The sequence below is a fragment of the Eretmochelys imbricata genome, chromosome 9 (assembly GCF_965152235.1).
Source record: "Eretmochelys imbricata isolate rEreImb1 chromosome 9, rEreImb1.hap1, whole genome shotgun sequence".
NCBI classification, from domain to species: Eukaryota; Metazoa; Chordata; order Testudines; family Cheloniidae; genus Eretmochelys; species Eretmochelys imbricata.
This window is the reverse complement of record NC_135580.1, coordinates 23,932,600-23,957,011: the sequence shown is the minus strand read 5'-3', so window position 1 is coordinate 23,957,011 and position 24,412 is coordinate 23,932,600. Positions and strand designations below refer to the sequence as shown.

The 24,412-nt window shown below is 41.0% G+C and overlaps 1 protein-coding gene across 5 annotated transcripts; it reads left to right on the top strand.

The window, feature by feature from the left end:
• The first annotated feature begins 1,124 nt into the window (after positions 1 to 1,124).
• Positions 1,125 to 24,086, top strand: LOC144269882 (lysosomal amino acid transporter 1 homolog). 5 transcript variants are annotated; one of them, XM_077825880.1, is made up of 12 exons: positions 1,125 to 1,215; positions 1,517 to 1,641; positions 4,863 to 4,990; positions 6,537 to 6,885; positions 8,257 to 8,386; positions 10,519 to 10,609; positions 12,578 to 12,702; positions 14,509 to 14,604; positions 14,749 to 14,823; positions 16,591 to 16,776; positions 17,790 to 17,975; positions 23,311 to 24,086. In XM_077825880.1, the coding sequence occupies exons 4-12, from the start codon at positions 6,701 to 6,703 to the stop codon at positions 23,410 to 23,412; spliced, it is 1,176 nt and encodes a 391-aa protein (XP_077682006.1). In that variant the 5' UTR covers positions 1,125 to 1,215; positions 1,517 to 1,641; positions 4,863 to 4,990; positions 6,537 to 6,700; the 3' UTR covers positions 23,413 to 24,086. The 5 variants fall into 5 exon arrangements, with proteins under 5 accessions (XP_077682006.1, XP_077682007.1, XP_077682008.1 ...); XM_077825881.1 differs by having other exon boundaries at positions 4,863 to 5,015; XM_077825882.1 differs by lacking the exon at positions 14,749 to 14,823.
• Positions 24,087 to 24,412: the final 326 nt, after the last annotated feature.

The window sequence follows — 24,412 nt, the reverse complement described above, 5'->3', positions numbered from 1 at the left end:
CATAAAGTTATTTGGCATACATACTATGCTGACAGCTTGTGCCACACGCTCTCAAAGAAACTGCGGAACCACCTGATCAAAAAAAGCACGCTAAGAAGTGAGTTGTAGCTCACGAAAGCTTATGCTCAAATAAAGTGGTTAGTCTCTAAGGTGCCACAAGTACTCCTTTTCTTTTTGTAGAAGTCAGGGAGTGGCCTACTCCTACAAATTGTTCAGAATATGCTAAGCACCAAAAAAGTTAAAAATAAATAAATAAAAGGTTAGATATTCAGACCTTGGCAGTTGAAAGTGTCATAAGCCACTGAGTGGAAACCGTTAAGCACAAATCAGCTGGAGATGAAAATCCTTTCTCTTGTCCTCTGCCACTGATGTAAGCGGTTAAGTGTGGCGATAGGAAATGAAATTACAGTGTTCCACCTTAGAGACTAACCAATTTATTTGAGCATAAGCTTTCGTGAGCTACAGCTCACTTCATCTGATGCATGTCAGTATGCATCCGATGAAGTGAGCTGTAGCTCAGGAAAGCTTATGCTCAAATAAACTGGTTAGTCTCTAAGGTGCCACAAGTACTCCTTTTCTTTTTGCGAATACAGACTAACACGGCTGTTACTCTGAAACCTGTCAGAGTGCTCCACGTTACTGGTACACTTCTGTGTGTGGGTCTGTTGACTCAGGGTGTGTAGGGATACCTCTCTTGTGAGTGTATGCCACGTGTCTATGGAATGTGTCTGTGGCAACTGGGGTATCAGGGCCGCCCGGGGACTCTAGTCGTGTATGTTGTCGCTACATGTGTATTATGAGTCAGTGCCTATGGGTATGTCTTCTATAGGTCTGTTTATGTTGGGTTACAATGTGTGATGTCAGTGGGTTGGTGTGTGTGACAAAGTTCACGGCTGTGGGTGGTGCCAATGAGCACAGCTGTGTGTGTACTGTCTGTATGCCAATGGTGTGGTTCCCTCTGGGTGGGCACTGCGTCAGCGAGTGTCTGCGTTGTGTGCCGAGTCGGTGTGCTCGCCCTGTGATGGCCAGATACCCCCCGCTGCCTGCAGAGGGCGCCCTGGCTCCGCTCCGGCCGCCGCTGCTCCCCGCTGCCCGGGCCCGCGACTGGGCGGGGCCGGGGGAGCGGCCTGTGGGCCGGGCCGGATGGCGGGACGCTGGGGAAGGCGGTGGACTGGGCCGGGCGCTGCCGCCGCCGAGCAGGGGCTGCAGAGGCAGGTTCGCGCTCGCCTGCTGCGTGCGGAGGCGGGGCTGGAGGGAGGCCGGAGACAGGGACTCCGTTCTTCTGGGGCTCGGCTGGAGGGAGCCGCGCAGGGCTTGTGGGGCTGCGCTGGGGCTTCGGCGGCAGAGGGACTCTCCCCGCGCTGGGCTGGGTGATTACGAGGCCGGAGTCCCCGTCTCGGCAGTGGGGTCCGTTGCGGGGCCGGGATTCCCGTGTAGGCGGGAGGGGGGTAGCCCCAGGGATCCCTGCTCTTGTATTGTGCTTTTGGGGTTCACTTCCTCCCCTCCCTCTCCACAGGGACTTTTTGCCCCCGGAAGGGACCTTCTGGTGTGCTAGGTAGCAGGCAGAGACCTGTGAGATTCAGCCTGGGACTGGGGATTCTCCCTCCCTTTGCCTGAAGGAAGCTGGGTAGCTATTGCCAGGTTGGTGCTTTGCCCTCCTCTTGGGTTTGTTTTCCCTCCCTCAAACAGCTCCACTTTGATCTCCCTTTGGCCCTGGCCATTCATGTCTGCCTCATACCTTTCTTTGGCCTCGGTGCTGTAAATTCAGCGGATCGTATTTACAGAGGGCACCGAATAAATACTGAAGGGCGGAGTAGCAAATACACATGGGGGCAGAGCAAACTGAAGGAGAGTTCATGAACTAAATATAAAGTTCTGGCCCTTCTCCCACACAGGAAATAGAGAGAGCTCTGGTGTGAAGTGTGTGCAACAGAATAACAGCAGCATCCAGATTAAAGTTAAATTATGTTCATTTGCTGGCTTTAAATACATCCTCATTACTTTTTTCTTCTCCTGACCCAATACTGTGGTTGCCTCGGGGAAGATATGGGCTCAGGATTAGGAGAATGATATTGTTTGAGTGGGATCACAATACAAAAAAGTTTAATAACCACCTCCATACATTATTATGCCAGTTCCCCCTGTGGCACCTTCAAAGAATTCCAGTTCTTCTAAAGACTGGGAAAGGGCCTCTGGGATGGATTTTGGCAGCTTGTGTTTGACCTACACCCAGCGTTCTCAATCTGTCAATGTACCTGTGCTGCTACTATTACTATGCTACTAATAGCATGTGCTATTCACATGCTGCTACTACTGCTCACCTTGCTCCTGGATGGCTTGTCCCCTTTCAAAAATTGACTTTATTTCTCCAGCTGAATTTTACCAGGATAAACTGGGAGCTCCCTATTGAAAAAAATTAGTTTTTTTTCCCCTCAAATGTGATATACATATTTGATTGTTGATCCTAAAGAGACAATCACCCATGCTGAGAGCATGCAACCAGTAAAAGGATTATTTAAAGAAAATAGGAACATGAAAGAGTTGTAGGAGTAAAATAGGAGGATCAAGTGAATGAAATAAGTTGTAAGTCTTATCACATAGACTAGTTCCACTGATTTTGTTAGGAATACGTAAATACAAATACTCCACAACTGATTTTTCCCTTCCAAAATCTCAAGCTGGATTTAATTAATATTATTATTTGAAACTGAGGGGGGGGGGACGACCACTTTCAAACACATAAATTCATAGTCAGGCACCTTTAAGAGAGTCTTATTGCTTGGTATCCAAGAAGAGAGGCACTCAAAACTCAGTGGCCACTTGTGAAAATTTGCCTGCCTGCAGCTTTCCCAAGGAGAGACAGGAGGTTTATGGCAGATCTCCTGAGTCCTAATACAGCCGCTTTACTACAAGGCCTGCCTTCCTCTCCTCAATATGATCTTAGGGCTTGTCTACCTAGGGAAGTTTTCTGGGATAAGGTAGGGTGGGAATTTAAAGCACAGTAGCTCTTCTGATCAATTTCCTCATGTAGACAAGCCCTTATTACAAGTCTTTCTGAGATCTGAGTACTGTGTTCTAAGTCATTCATTATGGTAGAAACAGCATGTAATTGAGAATAATTTTTCCAAGGACTTAATGGCAGTAACTACAGTATGTATAGTAATCTCAAAAGAAAAGCCAGTAAAATATCTAGAGGAAAAAAAAATTTTAACCCTCTTACAGAAATACTGGGTTGGGCACGTAAAGAGTTGTGATGAAAGCAAAAGATAGATGCCTCCTTACATTTTCTTTTCCTTTTATTATCACTGGTGACTCAGACAACACATTTTTCTCTTTCTGTTGTACCTATCGTCTTATCCTCTTGTCTCTCCTCAGGGAACGTAGTCAGTTTTGAGGAACTTAATTGAAAAAAAGTAACCTCATGAGCTTTAAGAAGTTGTTGGAAAAAATTTAAAATTTCTGTGCAGAAGGGACAAAAAGGTGTATTAGCTTCCTCAAGTGGATTAAACTGGTCTGAGCCCAGGAAATCCTGCAATATTCCACCATCATTAATAGATATGAGAATTTGTTCATTACAGTGCATTTCCCAATGCAACACTGAACTGAGTTAAAACAACCCCAGAAAGGAACAAAAGGACACTCACCTGGTCTAGGAATAGCATGATCCCAGCAGCAACAAAAGAATGTGGGTTTTAAGCCTTCCCCAGAACTTTGTCATAGGGAATAGGGCTGGGTGGATAGCATAGAGAGGTCCCAGCATCTAACAGAGCTGATGATTTTGTCATCATGACTTTTAGAGTTGCAAAGCACTGTGCAAAATTACTCCAATAGCTGGAGCTTTAAGAGAAACAAGAAATTATTGCAACACTTACAACGAATTCACAGGAGTTGCCAACACTGAAGATAGGGTACCACATAAATGTTAAGTAAAAATAATCCCAGAATAACCACATGCCTTATATGTGTTGTGTGGCAAGAGGCCAAAGACAAGGATTTCATTCATGGGAAGCGTTTGGAGCCCATGTAGTCTGCACCAGCTTTTGAAGTGTTTGGTTTTCTGTAATGGCTGCAGGTTTGTTTGTTTATTTGGGGGTGGGGGGTAGGGGCAGCATGGTGGAAGAGGGTAGGTTAACCTACAATGAAGTCAGGTGACTGAGTCCTTATTAGCTTGCTTATACTGAATACCCACATAGATCTACAGCATTGGAACCATAGTTTGAACAGTGTTTAATCAAATTGCTCATTTATCTAGCCCATTCTACAGATCTGTGAAATAGAAATTGCAAGAAATGGAATCTGACAGCTAAATGTTCAGATTATATGGGTGCCGTGGGTGCACAGATAATTACTTTCAGAGTAGCAGCCATGTTAGTCTGTATTCGCAAAAAGAACAGGAGTACTTGTGGCACCTTAGAGACTAACAAATTTATTTGAGCATAAGCTTTCGTGAGCTACAGCTCACTTCATCAGATGCTCACAAAAGCTTATGCTCAGATAAATTTGTTAGTCTCTAAGCTGCCACAAGTACTCCTTTTTAAATAATTACTTGTTAAACAACCTTTAGAAAATGTAAGAATCTCTCACAACAATAATACTTTCTGAATGACTGAAGATACTTGCCCTTTGGCATCATGCCTAACAATTGGTGTGGTCCATGACTTCAGTGGTGCAAGATCAGGCAAGTGTATCTAAAACATGCCTGTCTCCCCTGTCACCATCCACACACAGTTGTTAAACTTTAAAAGTGACTTGCAGAAATGGCTACAAAGATCAGTGACCTCAGCAGTAAGTGCTGAGCCATTCACTAGCCAGGCTAAATGGGGGATTCAGTACAATGTCAATATATATATATTTTTTTTTAGGTGCTGTGACATCAGTTCCCCCCCAAGGCCATCCAGCTCTATCTGCAATGTGATGCCCCAGCCTGCACCACATTATGACAATACAGCTACCAGAGGTCTCATGGAAGTATAGAACAAGCCCTGGGAGGGTAAAGCTAATCCCAATTTTATAATGTACAGCATTTATTTTATGCCATCAACCTGTAAGATTTCAAAAGATATTGAAAATAGCTTGTTGTATTGTAAAAACAGCTTCAACCCAATCCCTTACAGACTGGCTACATAATCTAACATGGTTCTGTGTTACTTATAGTGGAACAGTGTGCTCTCACACAGATATTAATCATTCGTGTTATGCACTTGGAAGTGTGTGTATAAAATCTCTAGAAACCTGAAATGACTTTCTTGAAATTCTGTCATTAACCTAAGAGTAAGATTTATCAGTGTGGTGCTGAGGCATGTAATTCCCCTCCCAGCCCCATTCCCACACGTATGATATATGGAATTTAGACTCTGTATCTGTGGTATCTTCATGCAGACTTCACTCTGGAGTTGCTACTGACACCTCCACAACACCCTTGGAAAGCTTGTTTTCTAGTTCATTCCATGTTACTTGGTCAATGGCATACTGAAGATAAACTTGTACTTCCTGAAAGCCATTTGTTTTAATTTTACTCAGTGCTGAGGCATGCCTTATTTGTGTTTAGAAAAACTGGTGTTTCTTGAGCCTTTCAAGTTAGAAATGTAACTTACCAGCTGAAGCAAACAACAAAAAACAAATTTGAAATACTGGGTATTTTACTTGAAATACAGAAATATAAAACTTGCCAAACTTATAATAAAGGGAAAACAAATTTTAGAAATCCATTGTGAATGTGATGTTTTGTGGCCTGATTCAAAGAAATATATTCTGGAGGACTTATTTGGAAAGTTACAAGAAATCAATATTATGTGATTTAGACTCCAGACCAAGTTTAAACAGAATCCTATTCTTAATTATCTGACATCATGAACAAATTCTGATGTAACAGATTTCTTCTTAAATGCTTGGAGATATCAGAGAGCCAGAATATGAAGCCCTTATTTGCAGTGGTAAGCAATACTTACATGAGCAGTTACCTTGAAGTCAGTGAGGGTATTCATGTGAGCAAGTATTCACAAATGTGAATGAGGGGTTCACAATCTGACCCATTATCATTAAAAAGGATATTTGGTAGCCCATTATTTCAGTGGGCTAATCTTACCCTAAGAGGCCTGGATTCAAAACCTGGCTTTCGTCTGAAGGGTAAGTGAGTTGCTTGATTTACATTACCCTGTAGTGTACAGTTTTTTCACATTACAGATATATTAAAGTTTGGTACCACTGCACAACTGTCAGTCTACCAAAGGCAGACCAGGTACTCAAATGCCACAGGTGACGTAAATTAGGATTATGCATTAGTACATTGTGTGGAGTAACCTGTACGGTATTTGCTTGTGTAATACCTGGTTCTGGACAATGCCATTTTTCCTTTTTAATAAACAGTAAATATAAGCAAGTGCATTATGGATTAGAGTCTGTATTTGCAGTTTTATTCTGTTTGACTTTATGTTCCCAAACAATGTTTCCTGTGGCCAAATTACTGAAAACTTTGATCTGGTCTTTTAAATTGATATAGTCACACTGGCTGTATTTTGTGTCATTGAATTTGGCAGGTCCATTTATAAGATTGGAAATATCTGCTATATCAAGTCATCCGTCTGGATGTGGAGGTTTTTTGAGAGAGAGGATATTCAGCATTGATAAACGGATTTGTGGATTTGCATGGGGTAAAAACAGAGCCAAAAATAAACGTCTGAAATTGAATCTCAGCACTTGAATGATGGCTCCTCAGCTGTATACACATGCTTTCAATATCTCTTCAGTAGAGAATAGGAGATTGTGTATAAATGGAACACCATGGATTTGGCATCTCTTGGAAGAATGTGTAGAAAATGCGTGGGAGTACTGGAGCGTTGTCATAGGACTGATTTCCATTGTCTGTTTTCTGTTTGCTGCACTACCGTAAGTTTAAAATCTTAAGCAGTCTTCAGATTCACATGAGTAATCTTGCCTGAAGCCTTTTTCAAAAGCTGCCTTTTTAAAGTTGATCTTGGATACATTTCTGTTTCCATCTGCATAATAGCATATGCCAAAGTAGTATGATGTTCATGTTTAGAACAGTATTTCAGTATTTGGTGGTTGGCAAAAGAGCTTGATGTACTTATTTTATTGCGCCAATCTGACACAAATCTCTGCCGCTGAGAGCAAATGAGAATAGGGCCATGTCTACATTAGCGAGCTTACGGCGGCATCAGTGCAGCTGCGCCACTGTAAGATCGTTCCTATTGCCACTCTATGCCTATGGGAGAGAGCTCGCCCATTGACAAAATAGCTACTGCCACTCATGGAGGTGGTTTTATGTCAGCAGGAGAAGCTCTCCTACCAACATAGCACAGTACACACTACCACTTATGCCGGCCAAACATACGTCATTCAGGAGGGTAGTTTTTTTCCCACATGGCTGAAGGACATAAGTTTGGCCAACAGAAGTGGTAATGTATATGGCCTATGTCACCCTCACCTCATCTCTCCTACACTTGCATGTGTGCACACACCTGCAGTCTTTAGTGGAGAGTGGACTAATATTATTTAAACCACATGTTATGTGTCACATACTATCCTGCTGCTCCTGGTCAATGAACACTGGGACTGAGAAAGGGTCAGAAACGGAGTGTCGGTCAGCATTTCTGCAGTGCTGTGTGAGGTGCTTATGCTGGGTTCATATTTCAAATATGCAGGTAGGAAATAGCAGGAGCTGAATAGGTGAAAATGTCTCCACATAGGGAGAATATTAGTTACTGAACTAGTAAAGGGTGTCTGGAAATCATGAAGAATAAAACCATTTTTGAGCCATTCAGCCTCTGAAATATTATTTGAAAGACACCTTTACATTAAAACTGTGACGTTGGTGAGCATTGCATTAAACTGCTAATAGACTCTCATCCCTCTGTCATAGAAGCTTTGTGTATCCCTCGCCATTTTATTGCAAAATGTGAATGTTTTTCCAGTTTCAACATTACTAAAGATGGTTACTACAGCATGGTACATCAAACACTAATAGCTTGGTTATGCTGTTCAGATGGTGTGTTTCACTCCCTGCCATGGAAAAATAGCATATGCAAGCAAGCAGTATTGGGGACAGGTTGAGCCTGTTATTTCTAGGCTTAAGAGAACCAGAAATATTGAGCTGGACGTATTTTTTTCAAAATACTAGTTTTGTCATTTAGTCCCTCTACAGGAAATTCCTTGTGACTGGGCTTTTTTAAAGTAAAATGTATTTAAAGAAGTTAAATGTTTCATGTTTGCATCTCTTGTGATTTTTTTTTTTCATAGTCAACTTTATGTTGCTTATCAGAATGGAAAAGTGGACCAAGCACTCTCTCTGGGCTTTTTGCTGTGTTGGATTGGTGGGGACCTTACAAATTTCATAGGCTGTTATTTAACAAATCAACTGCCAATTCAGGTAATCAGCTTTTCTACATGATGATTTATCATTTTTAAAATATATATTTTTAGCTGTTGCAGGGAGAGACAGATACTAGAAAAGCAAATTATTGCCAAGTTTGCTCTCTTCATCTACTCATCACCCTTTTATAAGTTTGTATTGTGTGGCTTCGTTAGCACAGTAGAAGTGATTCTGTATCACGAGCTACTTCCCTTTATACTATTACTTGTATTGCATAAACCATTTCACACAATTAAGCATTTAAGTAGACTAAATGGGCTTTATTTGATAAGAAGTTCAGTGGGAATTTTCCAGTTTATTTTCAAAGTAAGTTTCCCTCATAAGTCGGGTTGAGTGTGAGTGGAGTCAATTAACTTTTTGTAGTCTAACAACAAAATCAAATTGTTCTAGAATAGTAGAAATGTAGGACTGGAAGGGACCTTGAGAGGTCATCTAGTCCATCGCCCAACCCAGGCAGGACCAACTATACCTAGATCTTCCCTGACAGGTGTTTGTCTAACTGGTACTTAAAATCCTTAATGAGAATTTCACAACCTCCCTTGGTTACCTATTCCAGTCCCTACAGTTAGAAAGTGTTTCCTAATATCTAACCTAAATCTCCCTTGCTGCAGATTAAGCCAATTATTTCTTTTCCTGCCTTCAGAGGACATGGAGAAAAATTGATCACAGTCCTCTTTATAACAGCTCTTAACATATTTGAAGACTTACCAGGTTTCCCCCCCCCCCCAACTTCTTTTCTCAAGATTAAACATATCCGGTGTTTTTTAACCTTTCCTTATAGGTCAGCCTCTCTTTGAACATTTTTGTTGCTCTCTTCTGAATTGTCTCCAGTTTGTCCACATCTTTCCTAAAGTGTGGACCCCAAAACTGGACACAGTACTCCAGCTGAGACTTCAGCAGTGCAGAGAAGAGCAGAAAAATTACCTCCTATGTCATACATAAACACTTCTGTTAATACACCCCAGAATATTAGGTTTTTCACAACTGCATCACATTGTTGGCTCACATTCAGTTGTGATCCACTATAACCCAAAATCTTTTTCTGAAGTACTACTGCCTAACCAGTTGTTCCCCATTTTGTATTTGTGCATTTGATTTTTCTGTCCTAAGTACTTTGCACTTGGCTTTATTAAATTGCATCTTGTTGATTTCAGACCAGTTCTCCAAGTTAGAATCATAGAACTGGAAGGGACCTCGAGAGGTCATCTAGTCCAGTCCCCTGCACTCAAGGCAGGACTAAGTATTATCTAGACCATCTTTGAGAGGTGTTTGTCCAACCTGCTCTTAAAAATCCCCAGTGATGGAGATTCCACCGATATCCTTTTAAATTGAAGCTCTTGCCCCTTTTCCTTGGCCAGTTGTCTATTAGTAAAGAAAAGGAACTAGGTCAAAGATGGGTTTATCCGTGAATAACTTGAAAAGAGTACTTATTGTAGGAATAGGAAGATTTCTCTGTGAAAAATACCAATGTAGCTAGGCATTGATACTTTAGCTGGATCTGCAACCTTTTCTGCCTTTACTGATCTCCCTTCCCCTCTTGCTTTAAAAAAAAATGTGCTTCGTAAACTGGAAGGCTGTCACAGGCCATAGGGGAGACAAAGACAGGGTGGAGACTAATTCCAGTTTGTAACACAGTTCTGCAGAAGATCCCTGTTCAGGCAGCATTACCCATTCTATCTCCCCAGCTGGGCAATAGCAGGACAGCCAGCCACACCCTTTTCGTATGGGGGAGGCAGTGAGCGTGCACCCTGCCTTCCTAAGTGAACTTCTGGCGCCCAGATGGGGCAGAGACACATCTCTGGGTAAGGGAAGGGATTAACACCTAGCCCAGATAGGGATTGTGCCACATTCCTTTAAAATCTGTTTAAACCTTTGCAGTTGTAGCAGTAGTTGGACTGCGTAGCTCAAGCTCTGTGCTGCCTCAGATCTAAGGACCAGGAATTTGCCTTCCTGTAAATATATACTACAGTGCTCTGCAGCAGCCTAACTTGGTTTGTATCCTAAACAGCTTTTTTGCAAACTTTTGGCACTTATCATCTCTGTGTTCTCTACATCATGTAAATCATTTCCAAAAAGACCATCCTATTTTGTTGAACGTATAAGAAGGTGCATCTTATGATTTCTTTTAGATTGTCACTGCCATCTTTTATGTTAACATGGACGTAATTGTGATCTCACAGTTTGCCTACTATAAGCTCAAGAATCAGAAGACAACAAAATGTAAGATTTTCAACAATTAATTCATTTCCCACAATATGAAGTGGAATACTTTGGTCCTTGATATTCTTTTCTTAAACTTTCAAGTATGAGTTTTCAGAGGGGTTTAAAAGGAGGTGAGCACCCAAATCCCAGTTCAAGTGTTCTTAGGCCCCTGTGAAAATCTCATTCTTCCCCCTTAGGGCATGATTTACAATTTTTGCAGAGTAATTTATATCTATCCCTAAATTCAACTAGTCTGTTCAGAATTTGTTACATATTCCTAGTTGCCAAAATTCTGTAATAGCTGTGAGTATTTTCTATGTAAGACTGTCACTTTATATAGGTGTTTAAAAAATGCAATAATTTGTGGAATCTAGTTGCTTGCTTTAGTTTATTCCTTAGTTTTACTATCTACTTTCAGCTATCTAAACATATGTAAAAGAAGATTGAAAGCTTGCATTCCTTTCCATTAGGTTATGTTCAATTAGTTTCCCTGATTTTGATCGAAGTTGGACTTTTTATTTTGTATTTGCTAACTGCATAAAATAACTTGACATTTTCATGTGTTCTGTATCTATAACTATACGTAGTCAAAAAGACCCAATGGAAAAGGAATGAAATTACTTGATTTGCTTCATAAAATCCTGCAAGTAATTATAGTGTTTAATCTTGGAAAATTTTCAGTCTTCCATTTATATTGCAATAGCAGTCAAAGTTCTGTTCAAATTGTAAAAGCTCAGGAAAAACAGCATACCTGACTATATCAATAGAAACATTTTTAAGTCAAAATATAAATATTAAAATTAAAGGTCTAACAAAGGTAATAAAAAGCGGAGTTACAACTTAGACGTGCCCAGCTGAATAAAGAACCAAGGGCAGCAGATATGGAACTGCTCTTAAATCCATGCAATATCTAACCACATCAAGATTAAAATTACATGGTGTGTCCTTAGCTCTGATTTTCTTTGTTTTTATTTCATAACCTTAAAAAAATAAAAGGATATTCACAGGTCCGGCTGCTGTGCCACTTTTCAGTCACACTCGTGCCTAACTAGAAGGCGAAGGATAGTTTTCAGGTTAAGGTGGTGGAGTGGGACTCCAGAGATCTGGATTCAGTTCCCAGCTCTACCTCAGACTCGTGTGTGACCTTGGGCAAGTCGGTTTGGGCCAGATATTTAAAGGTATTTAGCTGGTGCTGCGCTCAATATTGCAAAGTCTAATTGATTTATGAGACTTGATTAATTTTCAAAAGGGATTTAGGAGTTTAGATGAGTGCAGCACCAGCTAAATATCTTTAAATATCTGGGTCTTAGTCTTCGTGCTTCAGATCCCCATCTGTTAAATGGCAATAGTAATATGTCCTTTGTCTTGGCTGTTTAGACTGCAAACTCGAAGGGCAGGGACTTTCTCTTGCTGTATATCAGTACAGCTTCTAGCACAGTGGAGTGCTGATATCATCTGGAGCCAGTAAGCACGACTGTATTATAATACAGGAGCTACCTTATCTACTGAATTATTTATAATATTTTCTGCTATTTTGAAATCCTTTGTAGGTGACTATAGCCCCAATCCAGCAAGTCACATAAGCACATGCTTAACTTTAAGCATGGGTAATCCCACTGATTTGAGTAGGACCACTCATATGCTTAGTTAATCATGTACTTAAGTGCTTTGCTGGATGGGCCTGTATTAACAGCAAAGCCTTTGGGACCAATGGAATGAAATTTACATTCCAAATGTCTTTGTATTTGGGGTGTTTAATCAATACTTGTGGAAAGAAAGTGTTCTGTTCTATTGTATTTAGCAACTTTTTGATTATTGTACTAGCTAAACCTGAATGTGTTAGCAGGAGCTAGTTTAAAAAGTGGATTGAATGTGAAACTTGTCTTCACTTGAAGATGTTTAACTCTATATGCTAAATAACAAGCAAATAGCAATGTTACTAGCCAACAAGTCATTTGTCAGCTGACTTATTGTATTTTATTGTAGGCAGCATAAACCTGAAGAATTTCTGTGTAACCTGGGTCTTGATGTCTATAACATTGTGTGTAATTTTACCCAGTCAGCTACTGCTACGAAACCAAGACCAGAGTACTGTGCTGGAAGCTAGCAAGGTAGTTTGTTTTTTAGTTAACGTCCCGCCTTCACAAAAAGACTATAAATAAAATTTTGGTAAGGATTGTGGGTGTGCTTCTTAGGAATTTGCATGATGATCCTAATTGCTTTAGTAATTGTGTGCGCAATATTATGGGTATTTGTTTGAACGATACTTGCCAAACCCCCTCCCCAAAATATAGAAGTTGCCTAAAAACAGCCATGGAGATGTCTTGCAGTTAAGTCTTTCTGTCTTGATGTTTGACATCAGGCTGTATTTCCAGCTGGTGTTATTAAAATGCAGGCAATTAGGCATTACACAGCTTTCCAGTTTCTATGAGTGGAAATTCTGAAATGATTATAATTATTTGTAATTAACTTGTTTAGCTACATATACTAATTAGCGGAATTTTTCTGTAGTCATTTAAGGCAGTAGTAAAAATCACTATTGTTTTCTTTTAAATTTGTGGCCTGAAAATATTAACTGAGACATTAAAATCTGTCACAGTGAATTGGGGGTTCTTTTTTCTCCTAAAGAAATTTTGAGTGCACTCATGCAAGCTTTCAGTTCGCATTGTTTTCATAGTTTGTACCTAAAGAAATCTTTTTCCATCTTCTGAAAGAAGGCAGGCTCTTTTTCTTCTCCCCTCTACCCAACCTGTTTAGATTTTCCTTCAAAAGAGTGAGGACCATAATCTCACACTTCTCCCAAACTGAGAATATTTCTTGATGCATTCCTAGCTCTAGGCTACTGCTGCATTATTTCAATTATTGTACCTGCCTACTGAGGAAAAAGATGTACATGAAGTAATGACTTAGTGCAAACAAATGGAGCATAGTTCATGTTATGTAATATCCCTTCTCCTGAATAGGGGCAGGAGTTTGGGAGGATATTGTCCCTCTTTTGAATTTTGCAAGCTATGAATTTACGCTTTTTAAGATGCACTTTATCTTACTAATGGAGCTATATTAGAATGCATAACTCTGTAGATTAAATTAGAGTAACATATGAATGCACCTTCTCTTCACTGATACTAGGTAACATAGGCAGTCATTTGGAGACTGGAAACCCAGGTTTAGCCTCTGATGTGGGAAGAAATTACACTTGTATCTGCTGTTGCCTAATACGAGAGTTGAGCGGTACATAGGTGATGGAACTAGGGGTGCTGCCAGGGGCTTTATGTGGTTTCCATTATATACATGGCTCACAGTTTGGTTAAATGGCTCTCAGCACCCCCCCCCCCCGCTATAAAAATTGTTCCAGCACTCCTGGAGGGGTATATTCCACCATTTTGCTGATCTTCGTAATAGTGCTGGTTTATTACCTATACAGTAATCCAAACTACATTGCTCAGCAGGGAAGCCTTATTTTCAAAATGTAGCAGAGTGGGGAAATTAACACAATTCATGTTGAACACAGTGGAAAAGTCATTAAGTGTCGTGCTTTCTTGCCACAATGTGCTTTGCTTTTCGCTGGCCATTGCTGTAGTTCTTAATTTTGACTTTAATCACCGAGTCTAGCTCTTTCACTATTGAGAATAGATGCATTTTGCATTAATGTTTAGCATTAAATCCCAACTGTTGCATGTAACTAGCTTTGATTCTGATGTGCACCACTCTGAGGTAAAGATCAAACTCTTTCTAGCAGTCACCTCTTTTACAGCAGCATTGAACTGCTTTGAAGGGAGTTCTGATCCAGTCCCTTTCCAGAAAGTCAGTGGCCATAATGCAGGCCTTGAGAGGAAGTTAAACTGTAAGTTAAAACCTCTTGAAATGTTAAAAGGTATTTTTAAACAAAATCTTTGTGTTTTTTGTTGGTTTTTCAGAACACTCTTGGTATGATAGAAATGTCAGGTTTCATTTGTGGCTATGTATCTTGCATGTTTTACTTGGGATCTAGATTTCCCCAGCTGTATAAAAACGTAAGTATATTTTTGAGAGAGTTCACTTAAATTGCATAATGCTTCCTGTTGCTTGATACACTGGAATCTTCCTCTCATTGAACACAAACTTCCATTTCCATTTGAAATCTGAACTTTGCATTTGGAACTATCTGAAATGGGAAGAGGCAAGGAAGGAAAACTGCACATCTTTCAGAGAGGACAGGAGAAGTAGATCTGAATCTGAAGGTGGGGGCAGAGGTATGCATTGCACATGAAAAGCAAACATACAGTTTATATCTCTAGATTGCCAAGTGTTCTCTATTAAATAAGTAAGTAAACAATGTAGAGAGTTTTATAGAGTACAGTGAGTTAAAACATAATCCACTATGACTTCAGAAATCCCATTATTGATTTCATAATCTTCCTACTGTCAGTGAATAAGGCTGCAATCCTTTCATGGAGGTCGCAGAAGTCACAGATTCCGTGACTTTCTATGACCTCCGTGACTTCCGCAGGGGCTGGTGTGTCTGACTTCAGGGCCACCCGAGCAGCCCCTGCTCAGGTAGCCCACAGCCAGCAGCACCGGCCAAGGCTGGAGTGACCCATGACCAGCTCCTCCGGTGATCCCCAGGGCCAGCCGCACCGGCCATTGCTCGGGAGGCCCAGGTTCAGCTGGGCCTGGGGACCCCCCGAGCAGCGGACGGTGTGGCTGGTCCCGTGGACCGCCTGAGCAATGGTCCTGGGAGCAGCCCCCGGGGAGCGCCTGAGCAGCAGTCCTGGGGGCCACCCCGGAGCCAGCTGCATCAGCCATTGCTCGGGCAGCCCCAGTCAGCTGGCTCCAGGGACTATGCAAGGAGCAGCCGGTGTGGCTGGTCCCAGGGACCGCCCAAGCAGAGGTCCTTGGGGCGGCCCCGTGGAGCATCTGAGCAGCTGTCCTGTCCCGGGGCTAGCCGCATCAGCCACTGCTGCGGCCCCGGGCAGCAGAATAGCGGCCGGTGTGGTGGCTCTGGGGAGCGCCTGAGCAGTGTTCCTGAGAGTGCCCTGGGAACTGCCCAAGCATCAGCGGTCCCCGGGCGGCCAGAGCGGTGGTCCTGGGGTGGCATCCAGAGAGCAGTCCCTGGCAGCAGCGGCCAGGGGACAGTCAACCCCCAGCACTACAGCAGGTTGTCCCCCAGAGCAACGAGGCCCCAGAAGTAGAGGTTTAGTCAGGGGTATTTCTGATAAAAATCATGGACAGGTCGCGGGCCGTGAATTTTTATTTATTGTCCAAAAATAAAAGGAGTACTTGGAGAACCACTGTATTTTCCACTGCATGCATCCGATGAAGGGAGCTGTAGGTCACAAAAGCTTATGCTCAAATAAATTTGTTAGTCTCTAAGGTGCCACAAGTACTCCTTTTCTTTTTGCGGATACAGACTAACATGGCTGCTACTCTGAAACCTATTTATTGCCTGTGACCTGTCCATGACTTTTACCAAAAATACCCGTGACTAAACCTTAGCCTTATCAATGAGTGAAAGATTTTATATATGCAGAGAACAGGCATTGGAATGCGTTTTGATCTTACATTGAAAAAACTTGGCACATGAAGTACAGTTTATTTCCAATCCAACAGGCCTCTCTGAAGTAAGCTATTAAAGCATTTTCAAAATGTTCCACCGAAGAAAGGGAAGGAGTAACAGATTTCTGAAGAAATAAACAGTAACATTTTATAATGTGCTAGAGTCCCATTCTGGTCTGCAGCTGCAGGAGTTAACATGCATTATTCCCCAGAACTATGCACGTTACTACTGATTTAGATTATTCTGGTGTAGAAAGTAATAGATCTAATGGAGGCAGAAGCATTAGAAACATAGGTAAATGTTTTCTAGCTGGAAAAGAATAAGTGTTTGAATTTGTGGGGGCATGTTAGAAAGTAAAATAACTGGAAAATATCCATAACTGATCACTGTAATAATGTATGTGACAACTTTTATTTTCCTATCAAAGTTTTTTTTTTTTTTTTTTTTTAATATTTATTTGTAGTTCCAGAGAAGGTCCACAGAAGGCACATCTTACCTGCTGTTTGCATTAGCCATGATGGGAAACTGTACTTATGGACTGAGCCTTGTTTTAAAGATGCCTGCAGCTAAGGCTCTCAGAAACCTCTACTTTTTACACCATCTTCCATGGCTCATTGGGAGCTTTGGAGTTCTGTTTCTAGATATTTTTGTATCCTTTTCCAGTTAGAGCAAGAGTTTCTCAAAAGTGTGTTTTTAAATATTAGACAATAATTTGAGATTGAATTGGAGTTTTGGACGGCTTTCATTCTGCATCTAAACTGATTGTGAAACGTCGTCTTTTTTAAAATGATTTGCCCAGTTTTATAAGATGGCCAGTAACTTTGAATAAGGTATCCAAATTAAAGCTACATTGGATAGCTTTACTTTTTGTAGTCAATACACAGTGGACTAAATTTTCAGTTTTAGGCACGCGCAATGGCCCTCCCATTTGTGCATGGCTAATGTGTGTTTAATACCCGAGAAACACACAAATTATTTCCAAGTGCACAAGGCAGATTATAACTGAAACTGGCCCATTTTTAAAGGTATCTTAAATCAACTTCTTGCCAGATTCATCTAGAGGTAAAGGACAAACATGAAGCTTATTAAGATATTTTTGAAAACATAATATGTAGTGAACATATGTTGCAGTTGTCCATAAAACTAAGTGCATCACCCAGGGCACAAACATATGCATTCATGCATTTAAGTGTATCTTAAAGTAAGCTATTATTTTTGAAGAGTCATGCACAATAGCACATATTACAACATAGGTTAGCTTGCCAGGCTGCTGCAACTGACAGAAGGAGTTTGGTCTTAAATGAACTTCTCTCTTAATTCAGATTTGTATTGTGTGTGTTTCCAGTGTGCTAGTTATTGCTATATATGTGCACTCATTCTAGGAAGATGATTGTTCTTGTTGATTGTAAAATACTAATAAGAGCAAATTGTTGAACAATATTGAGCCTTTGTTTCATAAGTCTTGTGAATGGTAACATATTTGTTGGTCTTACCACCTGTATAACTATCTACCCCATTATCCTTGCCAGTTAAAATTCCATGTTTTGTCTATAAAGCCAGTCAAAGAACCAGGAGGGCCTTGATATGCATAAGAAAGGAGAAAACAGCAAGTTGTAGGAAAACCAGCCCATTTTAAACTGAATTTGGACTCCTATTTAGTAGCCTTATGAATTTAAGTGCAACACATCCATAGAGGAGCCTTGGGGCAGGTCTACGTACAGCCCAGATCGACACTCTGAGATTGATCCATTAGTGGTCGATTTAGGGGGTCTAGTGAAGACCCGCCAGATCAACAGCAGATCGCTCTCCAGTCTATCCCTGTATCCAACGCCTGACGAGAAGAGTGAGGTAAGTTGACGGCAGATTTTCTCCCATCGACCCCTCGCAGTAACTCAACCTAAGGTACGTCAACTCCAGCTAAGTTATTCACACAACGCAGAGTCATCCTGTGGAACTCCTTGCCAGAGGATGTTGTGAAAGCCAAAACCATAACAGGGTTCAAAGAAGAACTAGATAAATTTGTGGAGGATAGGTCCATCAATGGCGTCCCTAGCCTCTGTTTGTCAGAAGCTGGGAATGAGTGACAGGGGATGGATAACTTGATGATTACCTGTTCTGTTCATTCCCTCTGGGGCACCTGGCACAGGCCACCGTCGGAAGATAGGGTACTGGGCTAGATGGACCTTTGGTCTTACCCAGTCTGTACATTCTTATGTAGGTCGACTTACCGCAATAGTGTAGACATGGCCTTGGTTTTATCACGGCAGAGTAGTTTCATGTGAACTAACCTCTTCCATTACTGTACTACTTTAAGCAACTGCAAATAGTAGAATTGTAGTATGAGTTTTGGTACACCAAGGCCCTCCCTGTTTAATATTAGATGAAAGGTTCTGTGGATTATTGGCTACTACTGAGATCCCAACAATTGAGTTAATAAATACAGAATTCCAAACCATCTAATTGTATGGAACTGAGAGCCTGGATTTTCCAGCTTTCAATTTTGCTAAGCATTAGCATTTAAAGGAGGTATTCCTGACCTGTCTGGATTGAGAACTTCACGTCAGTAGCTCAAACTAACAAGAGGAAGAGGGATACAATATTTAAAATGTAAAGTTGGGATTCAGTGAAAAGAAGTCTCAGAACCAGCTTAAAGCATATAACCAGTTCAATTGTTAAAACTTCAGATTGACTAACTCTCTTCTTCACTCAGGATAGCCAACCATGCTCTGGGCATCCGAAGACATGAAGTTCTAGTAAAAGGTCCTTCACAACACAAACACAGAACTTCACTACAGTGGTAATTTACTACTGAGGATAACTGCCTCTTTTGAAATTAAAAGGTGTAGTTTTATCACTGATGAGATACTTCTCTAGCATGAGTAGACTGTAGCATTTCATGGCTTTTTGCCCTGGTTTGGACACACAAGGCTTTCGTTCCCTAAACAAAGCCCTGAAAATTTTGGCCTTAGCTGGAAACATAAAACTGCCTATACTTACAAAAAGGAAAATCAGAATTTGATGCTGATCACCATGACAGTACACTACTTGCATATTTGTACATGCCCTTCCATCATGTATTCCTAAGAGGAACTCTGATATTGGCCACAAACTGCCCAGAATCGCAATACTTGTGTGCACATGACATTCATTTTTCAGTTCTGACTTGATTAGAGTCTGATTCCAATCCTAGTAGTCCTCCAGTTCAAATTATATTGAAAACAGATGCTTCCAGCGTGGCTTGGGGAATTTGAAGAAACTTTGTAATCAAGAGAAAAGGAGAAACAAAAGCAGACCTCCTGCCTTGAGAAGTCCTCAAGATATGGAAATCAGTGCTTTCCAAAGAGAGCTTCATTACTGTTTGTTGCAGAAAATCCTAGCAAACTCACACACCACATTACAGTCATGAGTAATTCAAAAAGGGGCAAGCAGGATCTTTCTTGATTGTTGGGAACAGAGGGGGTGGGAATAGAAAGCTCCCAATCTTCAGAAGAGAAAAGGAGTCTCATTTTTGGATAATCACTGCCTTTGAGTCATTAACTTTCTTTTCTGGTAGTTAATTTCTGACAACATCCACAGTTATATTAGATGGGATACAGCAAGGACAAAACCAACCTCTAACTGACTGGGTTAGGAATATGCTTCCCCTGTCAGCCAGTTACTCCATAACTGTCTACTATAGAATTTTTGCACATATGTCTGTTGCAGTAGCAGCTGAAGTTAGCCAAGAGACTAGTTCCTAGACTGAACTGGCTGCAGGAGGGCATTCTCAGTAGATCAGCTGGGATTCTGGAACTTTCTTCCCACTGGTCCAGGTTTGTTTCATCTTTAGGGACATTGGAAGAGTCATGACTCTTCACCAACTTTTGGTTGAAGTACAGGGTTGGGTTGGCATAAGAGTTTGGCTGAATGTGCAGTTACTTTATGCTTCATCATAAAGTACTATAAAATGCCAAATATTAGAGTAGTTAATTCCCAGATCCACCCTCAAACACATGGATGAAACTTTAACTGATTTCCCTGGAGATTTACTTCAGTGGGAGATCCACCCGTGTAGCTGAGGGACAGAATTGGGCCATTAGGTTTCCATCTTGAAACCTCCCAACCAGTCCCATTTGAACCTTTTTATGTCTTTATCTGTAAATTGAATCCCAAAAGCAATGCCTTGTGCCTAGATTAAACAGACCTCAGTACAGAGATTTTCCCCCCATCTCTGTTTTATTTGACATGCAGTACATTAGGTCCAGCCTCTGTCAGCAAACTACATTGAAATGCTGCATAGTTATTTGCAGATTACATTGTTACTAGAGGCCCAAAAATAAGTATAGTCAGCCAGAGCTAAGCAACAATAGCCAGAGTCTTATCAGTCCGTTTGGAATTCATTATATACTTTTACAGAACATCATTGTGTTGTAATTCAATTACATCATGCAGAGAATCTAAGCCTGACCTGGCAATTCAGCAAGGGCAGTTTCCCAACTGAGCATACAACTTTCTCCTCTCTCAGTATCCGTTTTTTTCAGGACGGTTTCATATATCACATATTGCACATTAATATCTTTATATACTTAGAAAACAAATTTTTGATCCATTAGTTCACAGTGACTGTCCAAGACTTGGTTCTATCTAGTTAGTATGGCTATGAGCCAGCCAAACTGTCTGCATGCTCAGGCCTCCGTTTTCATTGAGAAAGTTATGGACATGAACAGTAAGCATGCTTCCATAGGAAAGAGCTTTAGTGGTCTTTAATTTTATTCCTTAAATCCCCAAATAACAAGTGCATCTAGTAATAAAAATATGTGCTGGAAATATTGATCTGAAATTGTACATTGCAAGTTATTTGGAATTGGTTCCTTCCCATGCTCTTAATCTCATTACATAAAACAGGCCACCAGGCTGGTAATGGTCATGGGCTAAGTATGATAGTCTGTGCTGGCATGCAGGAAATCCACACTTGTCCCAACTCCCAGATCCCAGGCCTGATTTCAGTAGAGTAACTCCTTATTCACACTGGTGGAGGGACTCAGTCCCACAAGTGCTCTTAATGCTTCATCAGGAGATGAAAGCACTCAGCACCCTCAGAAGGTGCTCAGTCTCTTGCAGGATGAGGTCCTATCAAATTCCTGGTCTCTTGGTTTCCTGACTCACAGTAGCTGGAAGTGCTGTGCAACTAAATTGCTCAGCTCTAAGCAGGGAGACAGCCCCATATTAACACAGCAGTGAATAAGAGTGCTTATCTACTGTCTCTGAAGGAAATTCTGACTAGTCTTTACATGGAAGGGACCCCAGAGGTGGGGTATTGTAAAGCTTTGGGAAAGCAGGGTAATTCATGGGGCTGTGCCCAGGATGTAGAGAATTGCCTCCTCACCCACCCACACCTTCCAGAAAGCTTCTATGGTAATAATATTTTTTGAAATAGCAGCATGCCTTAGCTTCAAATGTCTCACTGCTACTGTCTACTAGACCACTTATTTTAACTTGTTTAAAGTGTTCCCGATAGAGATCTGATGTGCCAAGTTTCCTCCCAGGGCAACTCTTATTCATTTGTAAAATGGGATTTGAAGTATAGTGGTAGTATGACTGTCTTACCTAAAGCTATGTGAATAAGAGCATGCATTGTATTGTGTGTGTGAAGATACCTGGTAAACAGATGCCCCCTTGTATCCATTTTCTAGACCTTTAAGCCTTCTTTCATGCAAGTCCCTATGACTTAAGTTTCCTTCCTGACCCCATCCACTTCACCTCCTCCAAAATCCCTTCAGGGTTGGATATAAACACTAATAGTAGTTTGGTTTAATACAGTGATTCTCAACCTGTGGTTCGCAGACCCCTGGGTGTGTCCGCAGACTAAGATTTCCAAAGGGGTCCACACCTCCATTTGAAATTTTTTAGGGGTCCTCAAATGAAAAAAGGTTGAAAACCACTGGTCTAGTAGATGAGATGCTGGTCTGGGAGTTGGACTTGGATTTTGTTCCTAGCTCTGCCCTGACCTGCCATGTCACCTACAGCAAGTCACCTCTCAGTGCCTCTGTGGGTTTCTCCTCCTACCTTCTGTCTTGTTTATTTGGCTTAGAAACAATTTTGGGGTAGGAGCCATTTCTTACTGTGCATGTTTACATTGCCTAGCACAGTGGGACCCTGATCTCCCAGTTGGAGCCTTGATGCACTACTGTTATACAAATAAATAAAACTAAATATGCATTGTTTAATTGAACCTCTTGCACAAAGTGACTGGAAAGCCAGGTTCTCTCCTCATGGTTCTGCCTCTTTACTAAGAAAGGAGTGTTTTAAAGTGAGCAAATTTGCATATATGAGGTTAGAGTGCGGCCTCTGTGCCTCCCAGATTCTGGATATGGCTGGGGATCAGAGTAGCCCTACAGTAAGTTAGAGCAGGCCCCCAAGGGCTGCTCTCATGTATGGTAGACTCCCTTCATCTGCTTATGGGCTGCTCTGCAGCCTAAAATAGGCCAAGTGCAAAGCACTGTGGCCACTCTCCCTCATGCCTCTGAAATGCTCTCTCTGGTTCCATCCCCAGCATGGCCTTTTGCCTAGGGTTACGGGTGGAGGGAGGTACAGTGTAGGGCAATGTCAGTCATACACTGCTCCTGTGCTGGGGCTTTCACCTGAGGTCATTGTGGCTTCTTTATACTCCTGCAAGTCACCAGTGGCATATATAGGGGCCAGAATCTGACCCAATGTGTATTAATTTGATCATCATAACTGAGGATATCTGAATTTAATGTATTCTGTCACTTAGAGTTAAAAAAAATTCTGAATACTGCCAACAAGATAGTAATCTTAAATTCCCAGAACACCATGTTGGTAAAACTGACTAACTCATTGCCGTAAGACATAATTGAGAACAAGTGAAGCAGGATTTGAAGAAGGATTACACACACATGGTTTAGAAATGTCCACAGTTCAGATTAAAAATAAGGATATAAACCCTCATGCATCAGAGCATAAATTAACCATTAACTAGCTAGGAAGAAACATTATAGGCATAACTCTGTAGAGAGTTTTGAACCTTCATCTGAAGAATCAAAGTGATCACTGTCCGAGACTGGTTGGTGGATTTGATGGATGGCTAGTTTTCATCCTGTCTGTCAATTTTTTTGTTCTTAAAAGAGCAGAAAATGCTATCTTTGTATCTCATGTTGTTCATTTTCTTACCCAAAATATCCAGATGACTGCACAATTTATTATGTATCGCAAGCAGAACAAGAGAAGACCCAGTTTAGTGGCAATGGAAGTGGAACCATTACTTGTGAACGACGAGGATTCCTAACATCTCTATGTACTGTTATTTTTTTTCAATAAAGTTTACATTTGGAGGACTTGAAGATTTTTCACAGAGTAAAGATTAAAATTGCATAGGGACCAAGCTTATTGTCAGTGGCTTATTCTTTGTAATATTGTGAAGATACTACAAAAGAAAATATTATTTAATGTCTACTGTACTGTAAGTGCTAAGATGGCACATGTAATCAACACATTTTCTTCTGAATTACCACAGTTTAGTCTTTTGTCTCTTGCAATGTGTTGTGCTCTACAGTGAGGAGTGCTTTAAAAATACCTAGAATATATAATCTCATGGTATATTCCATATTGTAAAATAATTCAGAAGTGTGCTGGATATACTGTTGTAATTCAGTGCAGATATTTTCTCAACCTAGCAAGCTGTTGCGGCAAATAACTAAACTGTAAATTATAAGGCCATCTGAACATTTTTAATCCTGCCACCATATGTAAACAGCAGGCCTATATTTTGTAGATACACATATATAGCTCATTAATGATAACATGGAAATATGAAGTCACCAACTGAAATTCACCCATGTGCCACAAGTCCTCACAATGCATATATATCACTTAAGGACAGGTTTCAGAGTAGCAGCCGTGTTTGTATCCGCAAAAAGAAAAGGAGTACTTGTGGCACTTTAGTAACTAACAAATTTATTTGAGCATAAGCTTTCGTGAGCTACAGCTCACTTCATCGTAGCTCATGAAAGCTTATGCTCAAATAAATTTGTTAGTCTCTAAGGTGCCCAAGTACTCCTTTTCTTTTTTGCATATCACGTAAGGTTTTTTTAAGCCTTCAGAATAGGGTGGTGCATAGGCCTTGTGTGGGCTCTCCATACAGGGCTGAATTTCATCCACTTCAAGAGGAGAACGAAGCCTTTAAATGCCTTTAATTGAGTGATTTTAATCCAAAGGCCAAATTCTGAACGCATAAGAACATGTAATGGGTCTGTTCATGTAATTCCCATTAAAATAATTGGGAGCCT